Source organism: Equus asinus, chromosome 12, assembly GCF_041296235.1.
Source record: "Equus asinus isolate D_3611 breed Donkey chromosome 12, EquAss-T2T_v2, whole genome shotgun sequence".
Lineage (NCBI taxonomy): Eukaryota > Metazoa > Chordata > Mammalia > Perissodactyla > Equidae > Equus > Equus asinus.
The window spans coordinates 73,833,371-73,849,845 of NC_091801.1; the positions used below are offsets into that span (position 1 = coordinate 73,833,371).

At 41.8% G+C, this 16,475-nt stretch overlaps 1 protein-coding gene across 3 annotated transcripts in view; it reads right to left on the reverse strand.

Moving 5' to 3' along the window:
- The window catches only part of ASAP1 (ArfGAP with SH3 domain, ankyrin repeat and PH domain 1), a 343,885-nt gene that overhangs the window by 72,612 nt on the left and 254,798 nt on the right, over nucleotides 1–16,475 (reverse strand). For all 3 annotated transcript variants that reach the window (XM_044781189.2, XM_044781186.2, XM_070481609.1), the window contains exons 10-13: nucleotides 12,004–12,079; nucleotides 10,773–10,859; nucleotides 7,428–7,528; nucleotides 698–767 (exon numbers count right to left, since the gene is read on the reverse strand). In XM_044781189.2, the coding sequence (XP_044637124.1) occupies nucleotides 698–767; nucleotides 7,428–7,528; nucleotides 10,773–10,859; nucleotides 12,004–12,079 (334 nt within the window). The remainder of the gene's footprint in view (nucleotides 1–697; nucleotides 768–7,427; nucleotides 7,529–10,772; nucleotides 10,860–12,003; nucleotides 12,080–16,475) is intronic.

The following is a 16,475-nucleotide window of genomic DNA, read 5'->3' on the forward strand; positions in this document are numbered from 1 at the left end:
GAACCTTTTTTGACAAGTCTATCAAAATTACAGGACTTTTAGTTAGAAATGAGCGATACAAAATATATAAAAAAATTCTAGATAGACCGTAAATATCAACTGTAACTACATAATGTATGTGTATATTTATTGACAACATTTTGAAGGGAAATAAAATATGTGTGTTAATAACTTAGCTTTATTATTTTCCACTTTCTATAAAATTGCCTTTATTCCTAAAGAAAGAGGAGTCATAACTGAGACATTTTACTATTTCACTGTTTTAACATGACAGTCTTTTGAGTAATTTAAATAAATAGTAACAATAAAGAAAAAGATTGAACATTTCATTTCCTACATTACTTTTTCAGGCGAAGAACATCCTTTGTCATCTTTATAATTCAGACTTTAGTTTTTTCAGAAAAACCACTAAGATTTCCCAAAAGATAAGATTATAAAATAAAAGAATACCTGATTGGTCTGAGGGAGCAAAACCAAAAAGTTCTGGAGGAGCCACCTAAGGAGGCAGCACACCACATGACAAGCTAAGACCAATTTCTTTTGTAAAGGAATATTCTAAACTATCTGACCCAACCCCATAGATGGAACATACTTGGGGGAAATTTCAGTGCAGGTTATTCATCATGTGTTTGCTGTCTAGTCCACGTGGCCAGAAGGCATAAGAGGTGCAGCGTGGTAAATTACCAGACACACTTACTGTGGCGTGGGAGATGGTCAGAATCCCATTCTTGACAGCGCACTTCCTTCTCTGCCACACTTTCCGGAGCCTAAAGAGTGAGTCAAACACAACCTGATATGGTATCTGGTTCACACAATTATACAGTGTTATGCGTAATAATCATTACCAAAAAAACCCCCCAAACAAAACCAAAACCCAAACCAAAAACTTTTGGTTGCCTTTTATTACCCCAGGTGGAAGGTAATTTAGACTAGTAGGCATCTACAAGGATGTTCATTATAGCACTGTTTTTGATAGTGAAAATGGGAAACAACAAAAATCTAATAGCAGGAGAATAAATGCATTTTATAGTTACATCCATACCACAGACTATTACGTAGGAGTTTAAAAGAATAATGTAACTATGGAATGGCTATCATCAAAAAGACAATGAATAACAAATGTTGGCAAGGACGTGGAGAAAAGGGAACCCTCGTACACTTGGTGGGAATGTAAATTAGTGCAATCACTATGGAAAACAGTATGGAGGTTCCTCAAAAAATTAAAAATAGAACTACTATGTGACCCAGTTAATACCACTTCTGGGTATTACCTGAAGACAAAAACACTAATTCAAAGAGATATGTGCACCCCTATGTTTATTGCAGCATTATTTACAATAACCAAGATACGAAAGCAACCTAAGTGTCCATCAGCAGATGAATGGATAAAGAAGATGTGGTATATATATATCTATATATGGCATATATATATGAATATTACTCAGCCATAAAAAAGAATGAAATCCTCCCATTTGCATCAATATGGATGGATCTAGAGAGTATTATGCTAAGTGAAATAAGCCAGACAGAATACTGTATGATTTCACTTATATATGAAATCTAAAAAAAACAAAACAAAACGAACAAACAAAACAGAAATAGATTCATAGATACAGGGAACAAACTGGTGGTTGCCAGAGCGAAAGGGGGTAGGGGGATGGGTGAAACAGGTGAAGGGAATTAAGAGGTACAAACTTCCAGTCATAACATAAATAAGTCATGGGGATATAATACACAGCATAGGGAATACAGTCAACATTGTAACAACTTTGTATGACGACAGATGGTTACTAGTCTTACCAGGGGAATCATTTTGTAATGTAAAGAAATGTCGAGTCACTATGTTGTACACCTGAAACTCATACAATATTGTATGTCAACTATACTTCAATTAAAAAAATATAACTATGTATGTCCTGACTTAGGTAGATTCCGAAAACACATTGTTGACTGAAAAAAGCAAGCTGTTTTGAGATGATTCAGGTATCATCTAGTAATGTTAAAAAAAAAATTAAAAATTTCTGACATAAAACAGCACTCTAAATTTTCCACGGGTACAGACACATATGTAGAAACATACAGGGGAGGATCTGGAAAGAGGCATACCACACTGACAGAAGGACTCCTCTGGGAAGGGGGCCCAGACTTGTATTAGGGGTGATGTTAAGGAGTTTTTAACCTATCTGTGAATCTTTCACAAGAAGGTTGTATCAATCTATTGCTTCTGTAATTAAAAATTGGATTAAAAAAAATGAAGGGGCAAGCCTGGTGGCATAGTGGGTAAAGTTTGTGTGCTCTGCTTTGGTGGCCCAGGGTTCGCCGGTTTAAGCCATGCTGTGGCAGGCGTCCTACATATAAAATAGAGGAAGATGGGCACAGATGTTAGCTCAGGGCCAATCTTCCTCAGAAAAAGGAGGAGGATTGGCAGCAGATGTCAGCTCAGAGCTAACCTTCCTCAAAAAAACAAAAAAAGTAAGTAATTCAAGATGTCCGCCATGCAAAGAAGAGTGGGGCTGGGGCTGCCTCAGGACACAGAAAAAGTAACTCAGGGTCCAGGGCTCAAGGATGAAGCAACATCACTTTTGGTAATTTGTCCCCCTCTCTTTTAGGATTCTTTCAGAGCCAAAAGGATGCCTCAGAGTCCCGTAAGAGAATAGTTCACGATTCATTTGGGAAAGTGAACTGTGGCCAAATCATTCACAAGTAGCTAGGACTGATACACACTTCGAAAATTTTGAATTGACGACGCTGAAGGTTGGACAAAGCCGAACAGAACTAATTTCAACTTGGAGGGGTTTTTTGGTGAAGCTCCAGGTACAGGTGAGAGGCTGCAGGTGGGCAGATGCGCACACGTGCAGGCAGGTCCAAACATACTAGCTGGGACCATTTCCATCAGGTCAGTGGCATATGCAGGGAACGGTGATCCTCCAGGCGAGAAGGCTTCGCAGGCCTTTTGTAGCCATGGAAACCAAGAACTTTAGAGGAGACCACCACAGCTTCTCTGAGGCACTTAAAATAGTATCATCTTGTGTTTCCTTTTCCCTCTTATATTAGTCCTGTAAGCAGCCTGCTACAACATGAATTTAAAACCAACTCTCAACACAGATAATATTGTCTTCTTGTATATGGACCTAGTCCTAGAAGCATGGGTTTGTTCCAAAGCACGCTTTACAGAGGGAAAGAAGAATTTGACATCGTGACCAAAGGTAAGTTGAACACACTGTGCTCAAAATGCTCGACTCCTCAGGAGGTAATAAACTACTAACTGATAAATCGCCCTCAAATTACAGCTAAATCACTGACCAGGGAATGTCTGATCCGAGGTGATACCTGTTGAATGACGGTATATTTGGTTAATGTAACCAATTCTCTACAAGTTTCTGCATTCCATCTTATACTCACAAAAGCCTGTTAAGACAGGTGAGGTATTCCCTGTACACATTAAGCCGAAACCAGTGTCACCCTTCTCTATCAACATTTCAAGTATCAAATAACCAACCTAATCTAGTCAATCTTGGGGAAGCTGTTCTGGCTCAGTCTATTCATTTTATTTATAAAGTTAGGTCTTATTGATTAGTTTTTCCTGACACACGTGTATGAAGGAAACACAAAAGAAAACAAAAAACCACATTCTCTTGAATTGCCAATAAAAGTCAAGGAAAGTAACACAAAAGCATTAATTGTTCTGGTTAATATAGAGATTGCTCATGTGGTGCCTCCAGGTCACCAGAGGAAGGGGACCAGTATCAAGTCATCCCCTCGCACAGCACCCCATCTCTGCGAATGCTTTCAGAGCTTTTATTCCAGAGACTTCTGCTGGGGTCTGTACAGCTCCTGAACAGACTTACTAAGGATTTTTGCCATCTGTTCTGACAGCGCCACACAGAATCACCAGAACAGGAACTTCCCATTAGAAAGTGGCCTGATACGACTAAACGAGGACCAACTCTGATGCTCGATTACTTGGGCTTCAATCCCAGCGCCATCAGCCAGCAGCCACGTGACGCTGCTCACGCTGCTGGCCTCTTGGAGGTTTATTTTCCTCACCTGTATCATGAAGATAACAATGCCCACCTCCTAGGACTATTTTGAGAAAACATATGTAAAGCAATTGCTCCTTTGCCTCTTAATAAATGCCTTTGGGCTAAAAAGTTTTAAAATTATTTAAAAAATTTTAAATTGTTTTTCACATTGTGTAAGAATCCTCTAAGTAACAAGGAGCACTACAAAACTAAGGTTGGGAATTACTAATGCAAATGATCCTTAGCAGAAAATCACACGACACATCAGCAGTGACTGTTAGCAAATGAGTCTGTCTTCATGCATAAGCATTCCAACTTTTTCCTCCTCCACAGAAAGCAATCACAAGCAATTCTGGGTTATTATTATTCATCTTTGCTTTCTGTGCAATTATCAGAAGGTTGGGTCACCCGATTTCCAACCTCCTTTCCAATTCTAAGATACAACAGCTCTGGCCTTATACCCTCCCAACAGACTGCAGCAAGGTGAGGGTGAGGATGACATCTCGCTCACCTTTTACCTTTCAGCATCTAGCAGGCTGCCTCAGACACTAGAGTGCTTAATAAATGTCTGTGGAATGAGTGCTTGAAGGAAGAATCGACCAAAAGAATGGAGTCAAGTAGGTGACTTTACGCCAGTATATGCCTTGTGTATCCCAAGGGTGATCAACAGCAGCGGAGGCCCCTTGAAACACGAAGGGGAGACACTCCGGCATTACGTCAGAAGACCAGGAAAAATTGGGGCTCTGACACTTACTGGTTATATGATCTGAGTCAAATTACTTAATCTCTCTGGATGAGTCGCCTTGTCTATAGAAGGTGTCAAATGAGATAAATGAGAGGTACCTGGCAGTGTCTGGCAGGCACACAACAGATGCTCACAAGATGGTGATATCCTTGAACATTTTAGGGTTTGAACTAAACAATACCTAAGAAAAGACTCTTTTGACTTTTCTTGAGCATGTTGATATTAACCACAAACAGGCACTTATAATTTTAAGAAAATCATTGTGACTTTAGGTGAGTATTGTTAGAAATAGGACTGGTTCCATACTTCTGTTTCAAAAGGTAGCTAACAGTATACCCTTGCCTACAACAGGACACACGTTAACTTTCCTTTTGATGAAAGAGTAACTGGTCACCACATTCCTAAGAGATGTCCACTGCACAGGTGGTCAGGAAAACAATGGGCACTGAGCCTCAGGCTTTCCAGTACATTAACTGTGGAATTAATAATTTGTGCACACTAGATACCATGCAGTTTGGGCTACAGTTTGATCACTGTGTCACTTAAAAAGAGCCCAGGTTCAAGCTGTGATTTTGGTAACTCGTATTTCTTTTCTTCTTTTACTTTTTTGTAGGACTCAATTAATGGCCAGCAAAGATTCACTGACTCTACAAAGAGCCAGGTGCTGTGCTATGTGCTGGGGATGCTTTTTTTTCTTTACACCCCAAATCAGAAAATCCTGCCGTCCCTACTTTCATTATCCAGGATCTGAGCACTTCTCACCTCTCTATGGCTATCCCCTCCATCCCTCATCATCGTCATCTGGGTTCCTGCAGTGGCCTCCTACCTTGTCTCTCAGCTTCTGCTCTTACACCCTACACGTTGTTCTCAGCGTGGTAACCAGAGAGAACCCCTCAAAATAAGTCAGATTATGGCATTCGTCTGCTTAAAATCCTCCCGTGACTCCCCATCTCAACCAATGGCTCCCCAAGCCCCCATGGTTTGGCGCCCTGCCACCTCTGACCTTGTCTCCTGGGACTGCTAGCTGTCACTCTACTCCAGCTATGCCGAACTCTCGAGTGTCACCACAGTGGAAGGCATGTTCCTGGCTCCTCCCTCTTCCCCCAGGTCTCTACATAGATCATTCCCTCACTTTCTTCCGGTCTTTGCTCAAACGTCACCTTACCCAAGTCTTCCCTCACCACCTTGTATGACCGCAAGAACCACTCCTACCCACCCTGTACCCCTTGCCTTGCTTTATCTTTCTCCACAGCGCTATTACCATCTGACCTCCCATTTACTTCCTCTTTACTGTCTCCCCCCTTAGAACGTAAGCTCTATAGGGATAAGGCCTTTCTTTTCTTGAATACTATAGTCCCAGTGTCTACAACAGTGCCTGACATATAGTAAGACTCCCCGAAGACACCTGTTGAACACATGAGTAGAATGATGAGCAAAAGTGACTGTGATTCCAGAAATTTATAGGAGAAATATGGACAATTTTAACAAACAAATTAAAATACAACAAAAAATGTATGCATCTTAGATAAAGGAGCACATATCCACAAGCAATCAGAAAACAAGAGGATTTCTCTCAAAAAAAAAAGGTGGCAATTAGTGGAGTGAATAATCAAGATTCTACTTATGCACTTATTTGAAGCAGAATCATTTGTTCAAGCAACAGAAAGAAGGCCAGTGTGTCAGGGCCAGAGGAGAACAATGGCATAAGGCGAGGCTGGAGAGAGGCAGGGGCGAGAGCTGACACACAACGGGAAGCCACCGGGCACTTCAAGCATGAGGAGGACCTGAAGTGCTTTGTTTTTGAAAACCTGCTCTGAGTGCTGTGTGGAGACAAAGTAGAGAAGGGAAGAGTGAGCGACAGAGACCAGTTAGCAGGCTACTGAAACAGTCCAGGAGAGATGACGGTGGCTCATCGAGAGCGGCGCCACAGAGATAGCAAGAAATGTATTATTTCTTGTCAGAAATGGAAGGGCTTGGGGCCGGCCAGGTGGTGCAGCAGTTAAGTTCACACGTTCCGCTTTGGCTGCCTGGGGTTCACTGGTTTGGATCCCGGGTACGGACATGACACCGCTTGGCAAGTCATGCCGTGGTAGGCGTCCCATGTATAAAGTAGAGGAAGATGGGCACGGATGTTAGCTCAGGGCCAGTCTTCCTCAGCAAAAAGAGGAGGATTGGCAGCAGATGTTAGCTCAGGGCTAATCTTCCTCAGAAAAAAAAAAAAAGAAAAGAAATGGAAGGGTTTGTTGTTAGATTGGCTGTGATGTAAGAGGAAAGAGGGAATCAAGGTTGACTCTTAAGGCTGGGGTTAGGGCGGCCAGGTGGCCATCCTAGCAGAGAAAACTGGAAGGAATAAAAGCAGAGAGGTGGGCGAGTGTGAAGTCAGCAAGCCATCTGCTTGCCTCATGTTCTACTCGGCTCCTGCATTCCTAAAATGGCACGTTACAAGTCACAGGAGCCAACAATTACTGTGCTTCTAAAGACAGCAGCTTAAAGCTCAGATTTCCCTGAGGAAAACCTGAGTGCTAAAGGTCTGAACCTAGTGCATTAGAAAACTTTTCAGTGTGTTTTCCTATTTGAGAGGCTGGGAGAAGTTCCTAGGTTACTGACACCCAGTAACCATGCTAAGCGCACCCAGGAACGCTAGGCCGGCCCATACATACCCGTCGCTCTTCTTCAGCAGGTACCCCTTCTTCTCGCTGCCATATTCCTTATTGCCCTGGAGCTGATGCATGCTGTATCCTCCTTGCCGGCTCTGGGAGTCCTAGAAAAGAGAAACCACACGTTAAACAAACACTCAGACAGTTCTCAAATCCTTGACTCTACTGCCACTGAGCCCTTGCCGGTTGGTCTAGCACTAAGAGAATGATGGAACTTTAAGACTGTCAGGTCCTTGCCTTTATTTTCAAGGAGGAAGCTGGGCAGCTAAATAATCACCAGAGTCACAAGCATGTCCCAGGCAGAGAGGGGGTGGGGATCATGTCTCCTATTTCTAGTTCAGAATCCAGCTCTACTTCAAACAAACACACGGCAGAGACAGACTATTCTATGACTCAAACCAGTTTACACCGGCAGCAGAGGCAAGCACAGGAAGGGCTGGAAAATGGAAGTGGACCACAAACCAAGTTCATGCAACCTGGATGTGTTCCTCCCTGAGGGACACCTTTCTCCCTTCACATATGCTGCTAAAATACCCACGATAAGAAGCACACCTCTGAGTGAGGTATTATGGATTGTTATAAAATTCTGATTTCGTAACTAACTGGAGCTCTGTAAAATATACCTATAAGCACGCTTTTAATTAAAAAAGATGACTCTATGGCAGTGAAAAGTGTATGATGTGGTGAAAGTGTGACAAGGGCCAACAGAACAACACAGACGCAAACAAGCCAGGTTGAACATTAGCACTCCATTGATACTCCCCATCGTTTCGAAAGACAGCACGAGCAGACACAGCCATCACACCGTGAAAATGTAGGAAACAAATGAAGAATGTTGGACTGTCGAATGAGAACATGGGGCTTTAGACACAGAAGTAGGACAACGCATTCTCACAGAAAGTATTGACTTACTCTCCTAGACTTCGATCAGGAAGGGCAAAAGCAACAGAGAAAAAAGGCAGAGAACATTTGAAAATATAGTTAATTTCATTGATAGTCTTATCGCTCATAATTCAAGCACTTTTTATAACACACAGAGAAAACATCATTGTAAAGATAATTAACACGAGAACATAAAACATCTTTAGACTCATGATAAACTTTGAGTGATAGGACAATAAACTTATCTTTATCAAGTTTTATTTCAGGTCATTTGAGTTAGAAAAGAAAAAAGAGCTGATTGGAAGATCATGAGGTGCATATTTCACCAAGAGAAAACGGCTCACAAACGGGCCTTTCATTCCTCGGGTCATTTTTTAGATTATTTTAATATTCTTCCTGAACAGTAGCTCGGTGGCGAGAACGCTCTGGTGGACAGTCTCCTTTCGCATTTAAGTCATTAAAATCATTACCTTCTAACATGCCACAACTGGAAGGACCCACAACTAAGAATATGCAACTATGTACCTGGGGGCTTTGGGGAGAAAAAGTAAAAAAAAATAAAATCTTTAAAAAAAAAAAAAAAATCATTACCTTCTAAACATAATTTTGCAATGACAGATGACAAACTGTGAGAATGGGATAGGCATGCTGTATAAAGATTTTACATTCTTTACTTGTAAAATCCTCTGGACATGGTACTAATGAAAACTCATTTATTAATTTGGGTGGAGTTAAAATCAAATCATGTGCATTTCCTCATGTACATAAGAGGCTTCTGTGCCACTTTGCTCTTCAGCTAGCATGAGCAGAATACATCAGTCTCTATGCAAAACAACAAGGACTGTAATAGTCCCTTCTTTTTCCAACAAAGCTTCCATACACAGGAAGGAGGTAATCCTGTGCAACAGAACAAAGGGGGAAGTGGTTAAGCACATCCGTGTCAGTCCAAAACTCATCATTTTCTCCCCAGACAGAGATCGACCTCTCACCCCCTCCATTTGAGTCTTGCTATTGCTCTTACACTGAGAAATCACTCAAGGAGACTACTTCCAGGACTTGTATGCCAGCAGTGAGCAGCCGCAAGGAGGCCTCAAAGCACAGGTGCAGACGCTGGCTGAGACTGCAGACGACACTGGTACACAGCATGCCATCTTCCAGGCCACTGATGCCTACCGCACAGGCTGCAGGTGCCAGTGCTAAAGGGCTACAGACTTCTCTCACTTTAAGAAAACCCACCGTGCATATAAAAACTGGATTTGGGGAAGAAGAACAGAGGCCTGCATTCACTCAGTAAAGAGGACCTTCAGGGTTCCTTTAAAGGATTAGTGTTGCTGGAGCAGGGGGTCTGCTTTGTTTTTGTTTTGGACTCGGAACCTCTTTCAGAAATTTTAGGAGTTTAAAAATAGTTTCCAATTGTGAGCTAATATCATGAGGAACTGACAATATAATAACTGCTATATTTTATGTGATTATTAAATTCAGTCCATAATAATTTCATAATAAAAACAGGCAAATTTGTACCTCTTCCCATGCTCACTACTTAATTCACCCTTGGCATGAAGTCCATCCCTTTATCCTGGCACCCAAGGTCCTCCACAGTCAGGCCTGAGTTTCCCCCTCAGAAACCGCATCTCTCACTCCTCCACCCACCTTGCCCTAAACTGTGTGTAGCCTGCTGAATACAGCAGGCAGTTTTCATGTTCGAGCCTGTTCAGTTTCCTCTCTTGCCGGCACGCTATCTCCCAATATACCTCTTACAGCATCAATACCACTCTAGGCATGACTCCTTGTTCTGCGGCTGACTCTCTCCACTGGATACTGAGCTCCTTGTCAGAAGGGACTAAAGCTTAGTGCCCAAAACAGCTGCTGGCACGTTAGGTAGGTATTAATTAAATGTTTGAACAGCAAATGAACAACTGACATTTATAGTTAAGGATCTGTACTGCATTCATCTAACATCTCCCCTGCATTATATACTCCATTTCAATATCCAAGGATTATCTCACCTTAACTTTCCTAACCATGGGGCAAAACTCCTATAGGATTCTCCATCAGACTACACCTCTATTTCCCTGGCAAAATGAGACAGGTCTCTTTGGCTGCCCATAAAGACACAGATGATGTAAGGACGGTATGGCGAGTGCACTTCACTGCCTCTCCTTCAGCGGCCTGAGAGGACGCCCTCCTGAAGTACACACCTTCAAAGCCAGGACGGAGAATCTAGGGTCATGGAATTGCAGACTGCGGGCTAGGGGCATCTTTTTCATAAGGAGGGAAAGGGCACTAAAATATTTTCCACACTGGGCAACATGGTAGGTGCACACTTGTATCTTGTACCTCATTCGTCCCCAAACCACCCTGCAGGAAGCTGTCAACGTGACTGCTTGGCGGATCGGGAAACACACAGGCTATCACAGCAGCTGCGCTTACATCATTAGCTCTGCTGGAAACACTCAGATCACCTACTTCTTTCTGATCAAGTTGAAGAGAAGATTTTATCAAGTCTCGGAGTGCAGTTAGCTGTTTTTTTTCTTCATCCTGGGTCTGTTTTATCTATGAGAGAAAAACATTTCTTCTGTTACATTTATGAGCAGAGGTTAATTCAGCCAAACATACCACTCACCAAAGAATTCAATTATATAGCTATTTCCTTATTAAAGTCCTTCACACGGTCTAATTTTTGATATGCGAGGCACAATTTTCTCATCTTATGAAAGTCCCAGTGAGTTTTGAAATTAGTGAATAATGCAACATGCTTTCTTATTAAATAATACATCGAGGCTAGACAACTAACTCTGAAGTATGATTTCAAACAAAATTAAGAAACAACACTGCTTCTGGTTTTTCAAAGGGTGGTAGTGGGGACACCACCATGTGACTGAATGGGCCAGGAGAGAACCACAAGAATGACAAGAATCCCGTGGACTAATGTGCATATGAAAGTTTATGAAGTACCACATGAGGGCAAGGGACCGGTTCTGCTCTTTTTAATCATTTGGAGCTTAACTGTAACCTGAACCATGTTAACTTTAAAAAGAAAGTTGGAAAAAATATGCAGCTGTGTATTTTTAAAGTTATAGCACAACATCAGGTATTATTTGTAACACCAAAGTCTTATTTGAACACATGTAGTTACACTCATAAAACATCTATTTTTAATATTATTCTTTGCTAAGTGGTTTATGGGGAACAAATTTGACATTTCTACATATGCATTTAGTTTTTTTCTTAAAAAAGTTTTCCTCTCGATTCTCCTATTATAAAAGAAAACCTAGACACAAGGAAAAAAAGGAGAGAAAATATAAAATAAGCAAGCAAAAAAAAATAATTCATAAACCTGCTTACTGAGATATCATCACAATTTTTATCCTTCCAGGATCAAAATTTCTTCCTGCAATTGTGGACTGAAGGGCACACATGTGTGATGCTTCTGAACCCTGAATGGAGAGCCATCTAGAACCAAGGGCTATATACTCCCCCCCCTCCCTGCTCCTCCTATGCCTCCAGAACATACTCTGGACTATGTGACCACTGATGACTTTCAGAGTTAAACGGCAGGTTATCTATGCTAGGTCCATACTGATATTTCACCTAACCTTGTCTTCTTTTCTTTAATTCTCTTCTAATACAGATTTCAAATTCACTGACTGTTATCTACAAAAGAAGTTAAAATGCATGTATTTTATAAAGAACTTACATTATATAAATCAGCAGCCAGTTTTTCAATGTACTGTTTCAATTTATCAGCTGTTTTCAAGCCATCTTGAAAGAAACTACAAGGGAAAACGTTAGAGATTTACCAGCAGTATAAAAACACAAATGAACCACAATTACCTGAAAAATCTAAAAATACTTATATAAAACTAATTTCAGTATTATAGAAAGATGCACCAACAAACACATTATGGACATGTTTGACGTGCTAGTAGATATCACACAGACACTACAAATAACAGTTGCAGTCTCAACTCACTGATTTCACACTGCGTATGCCCTTCTGTACACAGAATAATGCTTCCTGGTTGTGCCACATTTGAACTCAAAACAGACTGAAAGACACATTTACCAGCTGAATATCATGAAGTCAGACTGGACATTCTCAGGAGAGATGTGACTGAACTAGAAATAAAGGCTGGAGGAAGGTCAGCGTTCTTTCAGTTCCCCAGAGACCCCTGCGTCTTAACACACAGGTGGAACACAGGACGTCGAATTGAGGGCACGATGGATTCGGAAAGCTTTACCCTTCCACGTGTATATAAGAAGGATGCATCACTCCTCCCTGAGTAACAGCGAGAACTGACATGGGCTGAGCATTCACCACATGCCAAGCATGTTGAGCACCCCACAAAGGTTACTTTATTTACTCTTCAGAACAATCCAAATACAAGTTAAGAAGCACTTCAACTACGTCTTCATTTTAAATGGTGAACCGGGGCACAGAGTGAGTACTTAACTTGCTCAGGTTGCTCACTCAACTGTTAAGTGGCAGAACTGGGATTCAGGTCCAGGTTCTGATTCTGACACCCTGCTCTTAACGAACAAGAGACGAGATTTCTTCTCTGAGCACTTCCACTCAGGAGCCCCACGTGTTTCAGGGTTAGGCCTTTCTCCACCTGGTTGAAGCTTCGCTAACCATGCTGGCACGGCAGATTATTTCTCAACACACTTTATCTGTGTTTCTGCCGCCCCACAAAAGGCTGGGCTCCTTGAGGATGAGGACGGTCTCTTATCTCTGTAACACGGTAGGTCCAGCACAAGCAAATGCTCCGAAAGCGGGTAAGAATGAAGCATTATCAAGAATTTTTAGGGTACGCTTTGGGATCCACATGTATCTTTTTAGCTTAATAAGTACATTCAATGGTAACAATGAGTGATTACTGAAATCCCACAAGTTCCAAAATTCTTTAAGATTCACATCTTCAGCAGAGAACCCTTACTAAAATAAGGAAGAGAAACCTTATCTTTACAAAGTCTTTCAGCAACAAGAATGGGAGAAAAGAGGGCTTTTTGGTTAACCACTTAACTAGAAAGCTACATTTAAACTCTCACCTTCTAACATTCAGGTTTTCATCGCTGTCTTTAGGGATGAAAGTTAAACTTTTTGGTGCCAAATTGAATAAATTTCATGTTCTGGCCCTTGAATATCTTTCTGGTTTTACCTCTTACCATTTTCCCTTAAAAACTCTGGGCTCCAGCCACGCTATGTTATTTCTAGTTGCCCCCCCCAAGCCTTTGCATATGCTGCTCCCTCTGCCTGAAATGCCGTTCCCCACTATACTTGTCTGCCAAACTCTCATTCTGTCGAGGCTCAGCTCAGTTGCTACCTCCCCAAGCAGCCTTCCCTAGCCTCGCCAGTCACGGGGATGGCATCTTTGAGCACACGCCTGTGTCCAGGCCTAAGTGCCAATCCTGGAGCAGCAGGCAATGTTCCGCACAGAGCAGGCCATGCGTTAGTGTCAATCTGAACCAGCATCTTCTACATCTGGCAAGGAGTGTGTACCAAGGAGGCAGAAGTATAGCTACTAAGTTAATCATAGCAAAACCAATACTGATCTCTGAAACGGCACTTAAAGAATTTCCGGAGAAGGGTTTTGAAGGTAGAACATTTCAGTGCTAGATGGATGCTGTCGGGACTCCTTATAACAGAAAAAGCAAGCGCTTTGGGGTCAGATGATTATGGCCTAGAATCTGTGCTCTAGGACTTACTCACTATGGGAGTTTGGCAAGTCACTTAACTGGTACTCATGTTATCTCTATTAAATGGGGTAAACAAAACAGAGAAGGCACATGAAATCACTCAGCAAAGCGCTGGGCAGTTGGGATGTGTTCAGTAAATGCTGGTTTTCTTTCCTAAAGCTGTATAGGTTTATCATACAAGGAGTTATTTCCTCCCAGAGGGGTATAGATTCTTTGCAGATATTTTTGTGAAAGTGTCCCATTTTCACTTTCAACATGAAGGGAATTTAATGATGTCAAAAAAAAAAAAAGGTGAGTTTAAATGACAGTGCTCTAAGATCTGTGTTTTCCAATTCAATGTTTGCCATTAGTCACATGCAGGTAATTTAATTAAAATTAAACAAATTTAAAATTCAGTTAAGTCTCACTAGCCAAATTTCAAGTGCTCAGCAGCCACAGTGGATCACGGGTACCATGTTAGCAAATATGCACATTTCCATCATTTGAGAAAGTTCTGTTGGACAGTGCTGCTCTAAAAGAGTAAGCAAACTGAGACTTGAATAGAATGCAAGGAATGTGATAAAACATAAATTTTAAGGAGAAAAAGGGCACTGTTTTAGTTTGAGATGTTATTGATAAAAATGAAAAGTTATTTATCAGCAGTGAGAGCAAGCTGGAAGGGGACAAATTCCTACCAATTAAAAGGCTGAAAAAAGACCCAAACAAGTCTATTTCCCTACAGTTAAATTCTTCAGAACATTACAAAAACGTGGACTGAGAAGAATCAACATAATGAGGAATCATTTTAACCTACAGTATGATCCAATTTCATGTACGCAAACCTAGTAATCTTCGGTGCGAGGAGATTATAGAGTTTTTTTCTTTTTTGTGAACTTCATGTACTCAATTTTTCTAAAAATGATCATATACTACTCAGGCAAAACAAAATCAATGAAGAGAATCAATGTTTAGCATGGGAGGACAACGCTGAACTGAGGCCCTCTCGGAAAGTTATTTGCTGGGAAAGATTCGTGCTGAGCTAACATCTGTTGCTGATCTTCCTCTTTTTATTTTTTCCCTTCCCCAAAGCCCCACTACATAGTTGTATATTCTAGTTGTAGGTGCTTCTAGTTCTTCTATGTGAGCCACCACCACAGCACGGCCACTGACAGATAAGTGGCGTGGTTCCATGTCTGGGAAACCAAATCGGGGCCACTGATGTGGAGTGCGCCAAACGTTAACCACTAGGCCATCAAGGCTGGCTCTCTCAGAAAGTTATGTTAGGGCCAACTCCTAGTTTTTGGTGAGAAACAGGAGCAGGAGGAGAGGACTGGTTGCAAGGAGAACAAAACCATCCTGAGAATCATTAGTAACACCACAAAAAGCAACGGCCAACATGCTGTTAACCGTATTGTTCCTCTGGCAACCCCTCCTCCTGTACCTGAACCCTCCTTGAGCTGTTCAGTCTCAGCTATGGGCACAACATCTCACCGAGGGCAGTGGGCTCCTCTGTTCCATTTCCTTCTCCCTCTATTTTAGCTGGCTCTGGGTCAGTGGAAATGTATGGGCGTACAAGTCAAAAGTATGTATTTTGGCTCCAGGCCTTACTGCCTGTATAACCCTGGGCAGGTTACTGACCCTGTCTCAGTAAGAGCACGCTCATTGCCAAATGTGGACATTTTCCAGCTCCAAGGAGCATCAGAAGAGCTACTACATATAAAAGTATTCTGTTAACTGGAAAGCGAAGCACAAGTGTCAGTTCTGATTTCCTATCATTCAACTTGAACATGTAGGCCTTCCTATTAGAAGGGGAAATTACCTCTACAACATCCCACTAGTCCCTTAGCCACTCTCTCCGTAAATTACTGAAATATAATGAGGTCTTGGAAAACAGATGGTGATGATTAACAGTAATAATAATAATGGCAGCTAGCCTGAAACTGAGTATTTACTCTATGCCAGTCATTCACCATGATGCACAATTCATGGAAGATCCCCTTTTAAAATTCTCATTGCAATCCATCAAAATAGGTAATTATTGGGGCTGGCCCCGTGGCCGAGCGGTTAAGTTCACGCGCTCCGCTGCAGGCGGCCCAGTGTTTCGTTGGTTCGAATCCTGGGCGCGGACATGACACTGCTCGTCGAACCACGCTGAGGCAGCGTCCCACATGCCACAACTAGAAGAACCCACAACAAAGAATATACAACTATGTACCGGGGGGCTTTGGGGAGAAAAAGGAAAAAATAAAATCTTAAAAAAAAAAAATAGGTAATTATTAGTATTAACCTGTGAGAGAGATAAAAAACTGAGGCCCAATGAGGTCAAGTGTCTTTTTTTTGAGGAAGATTAGCCCTAACTGCTGCCAATCCTTCTCTCTCTTTTTTTCTTTTTTGCTGAGGAAGGCTGCTCCTGAGCTAACATCCATGCCCATCTTCCTCTACTTTCTATGTGGGACGCTTACCACAGCATGGCGTGCCAAGCGGTGCCATGTC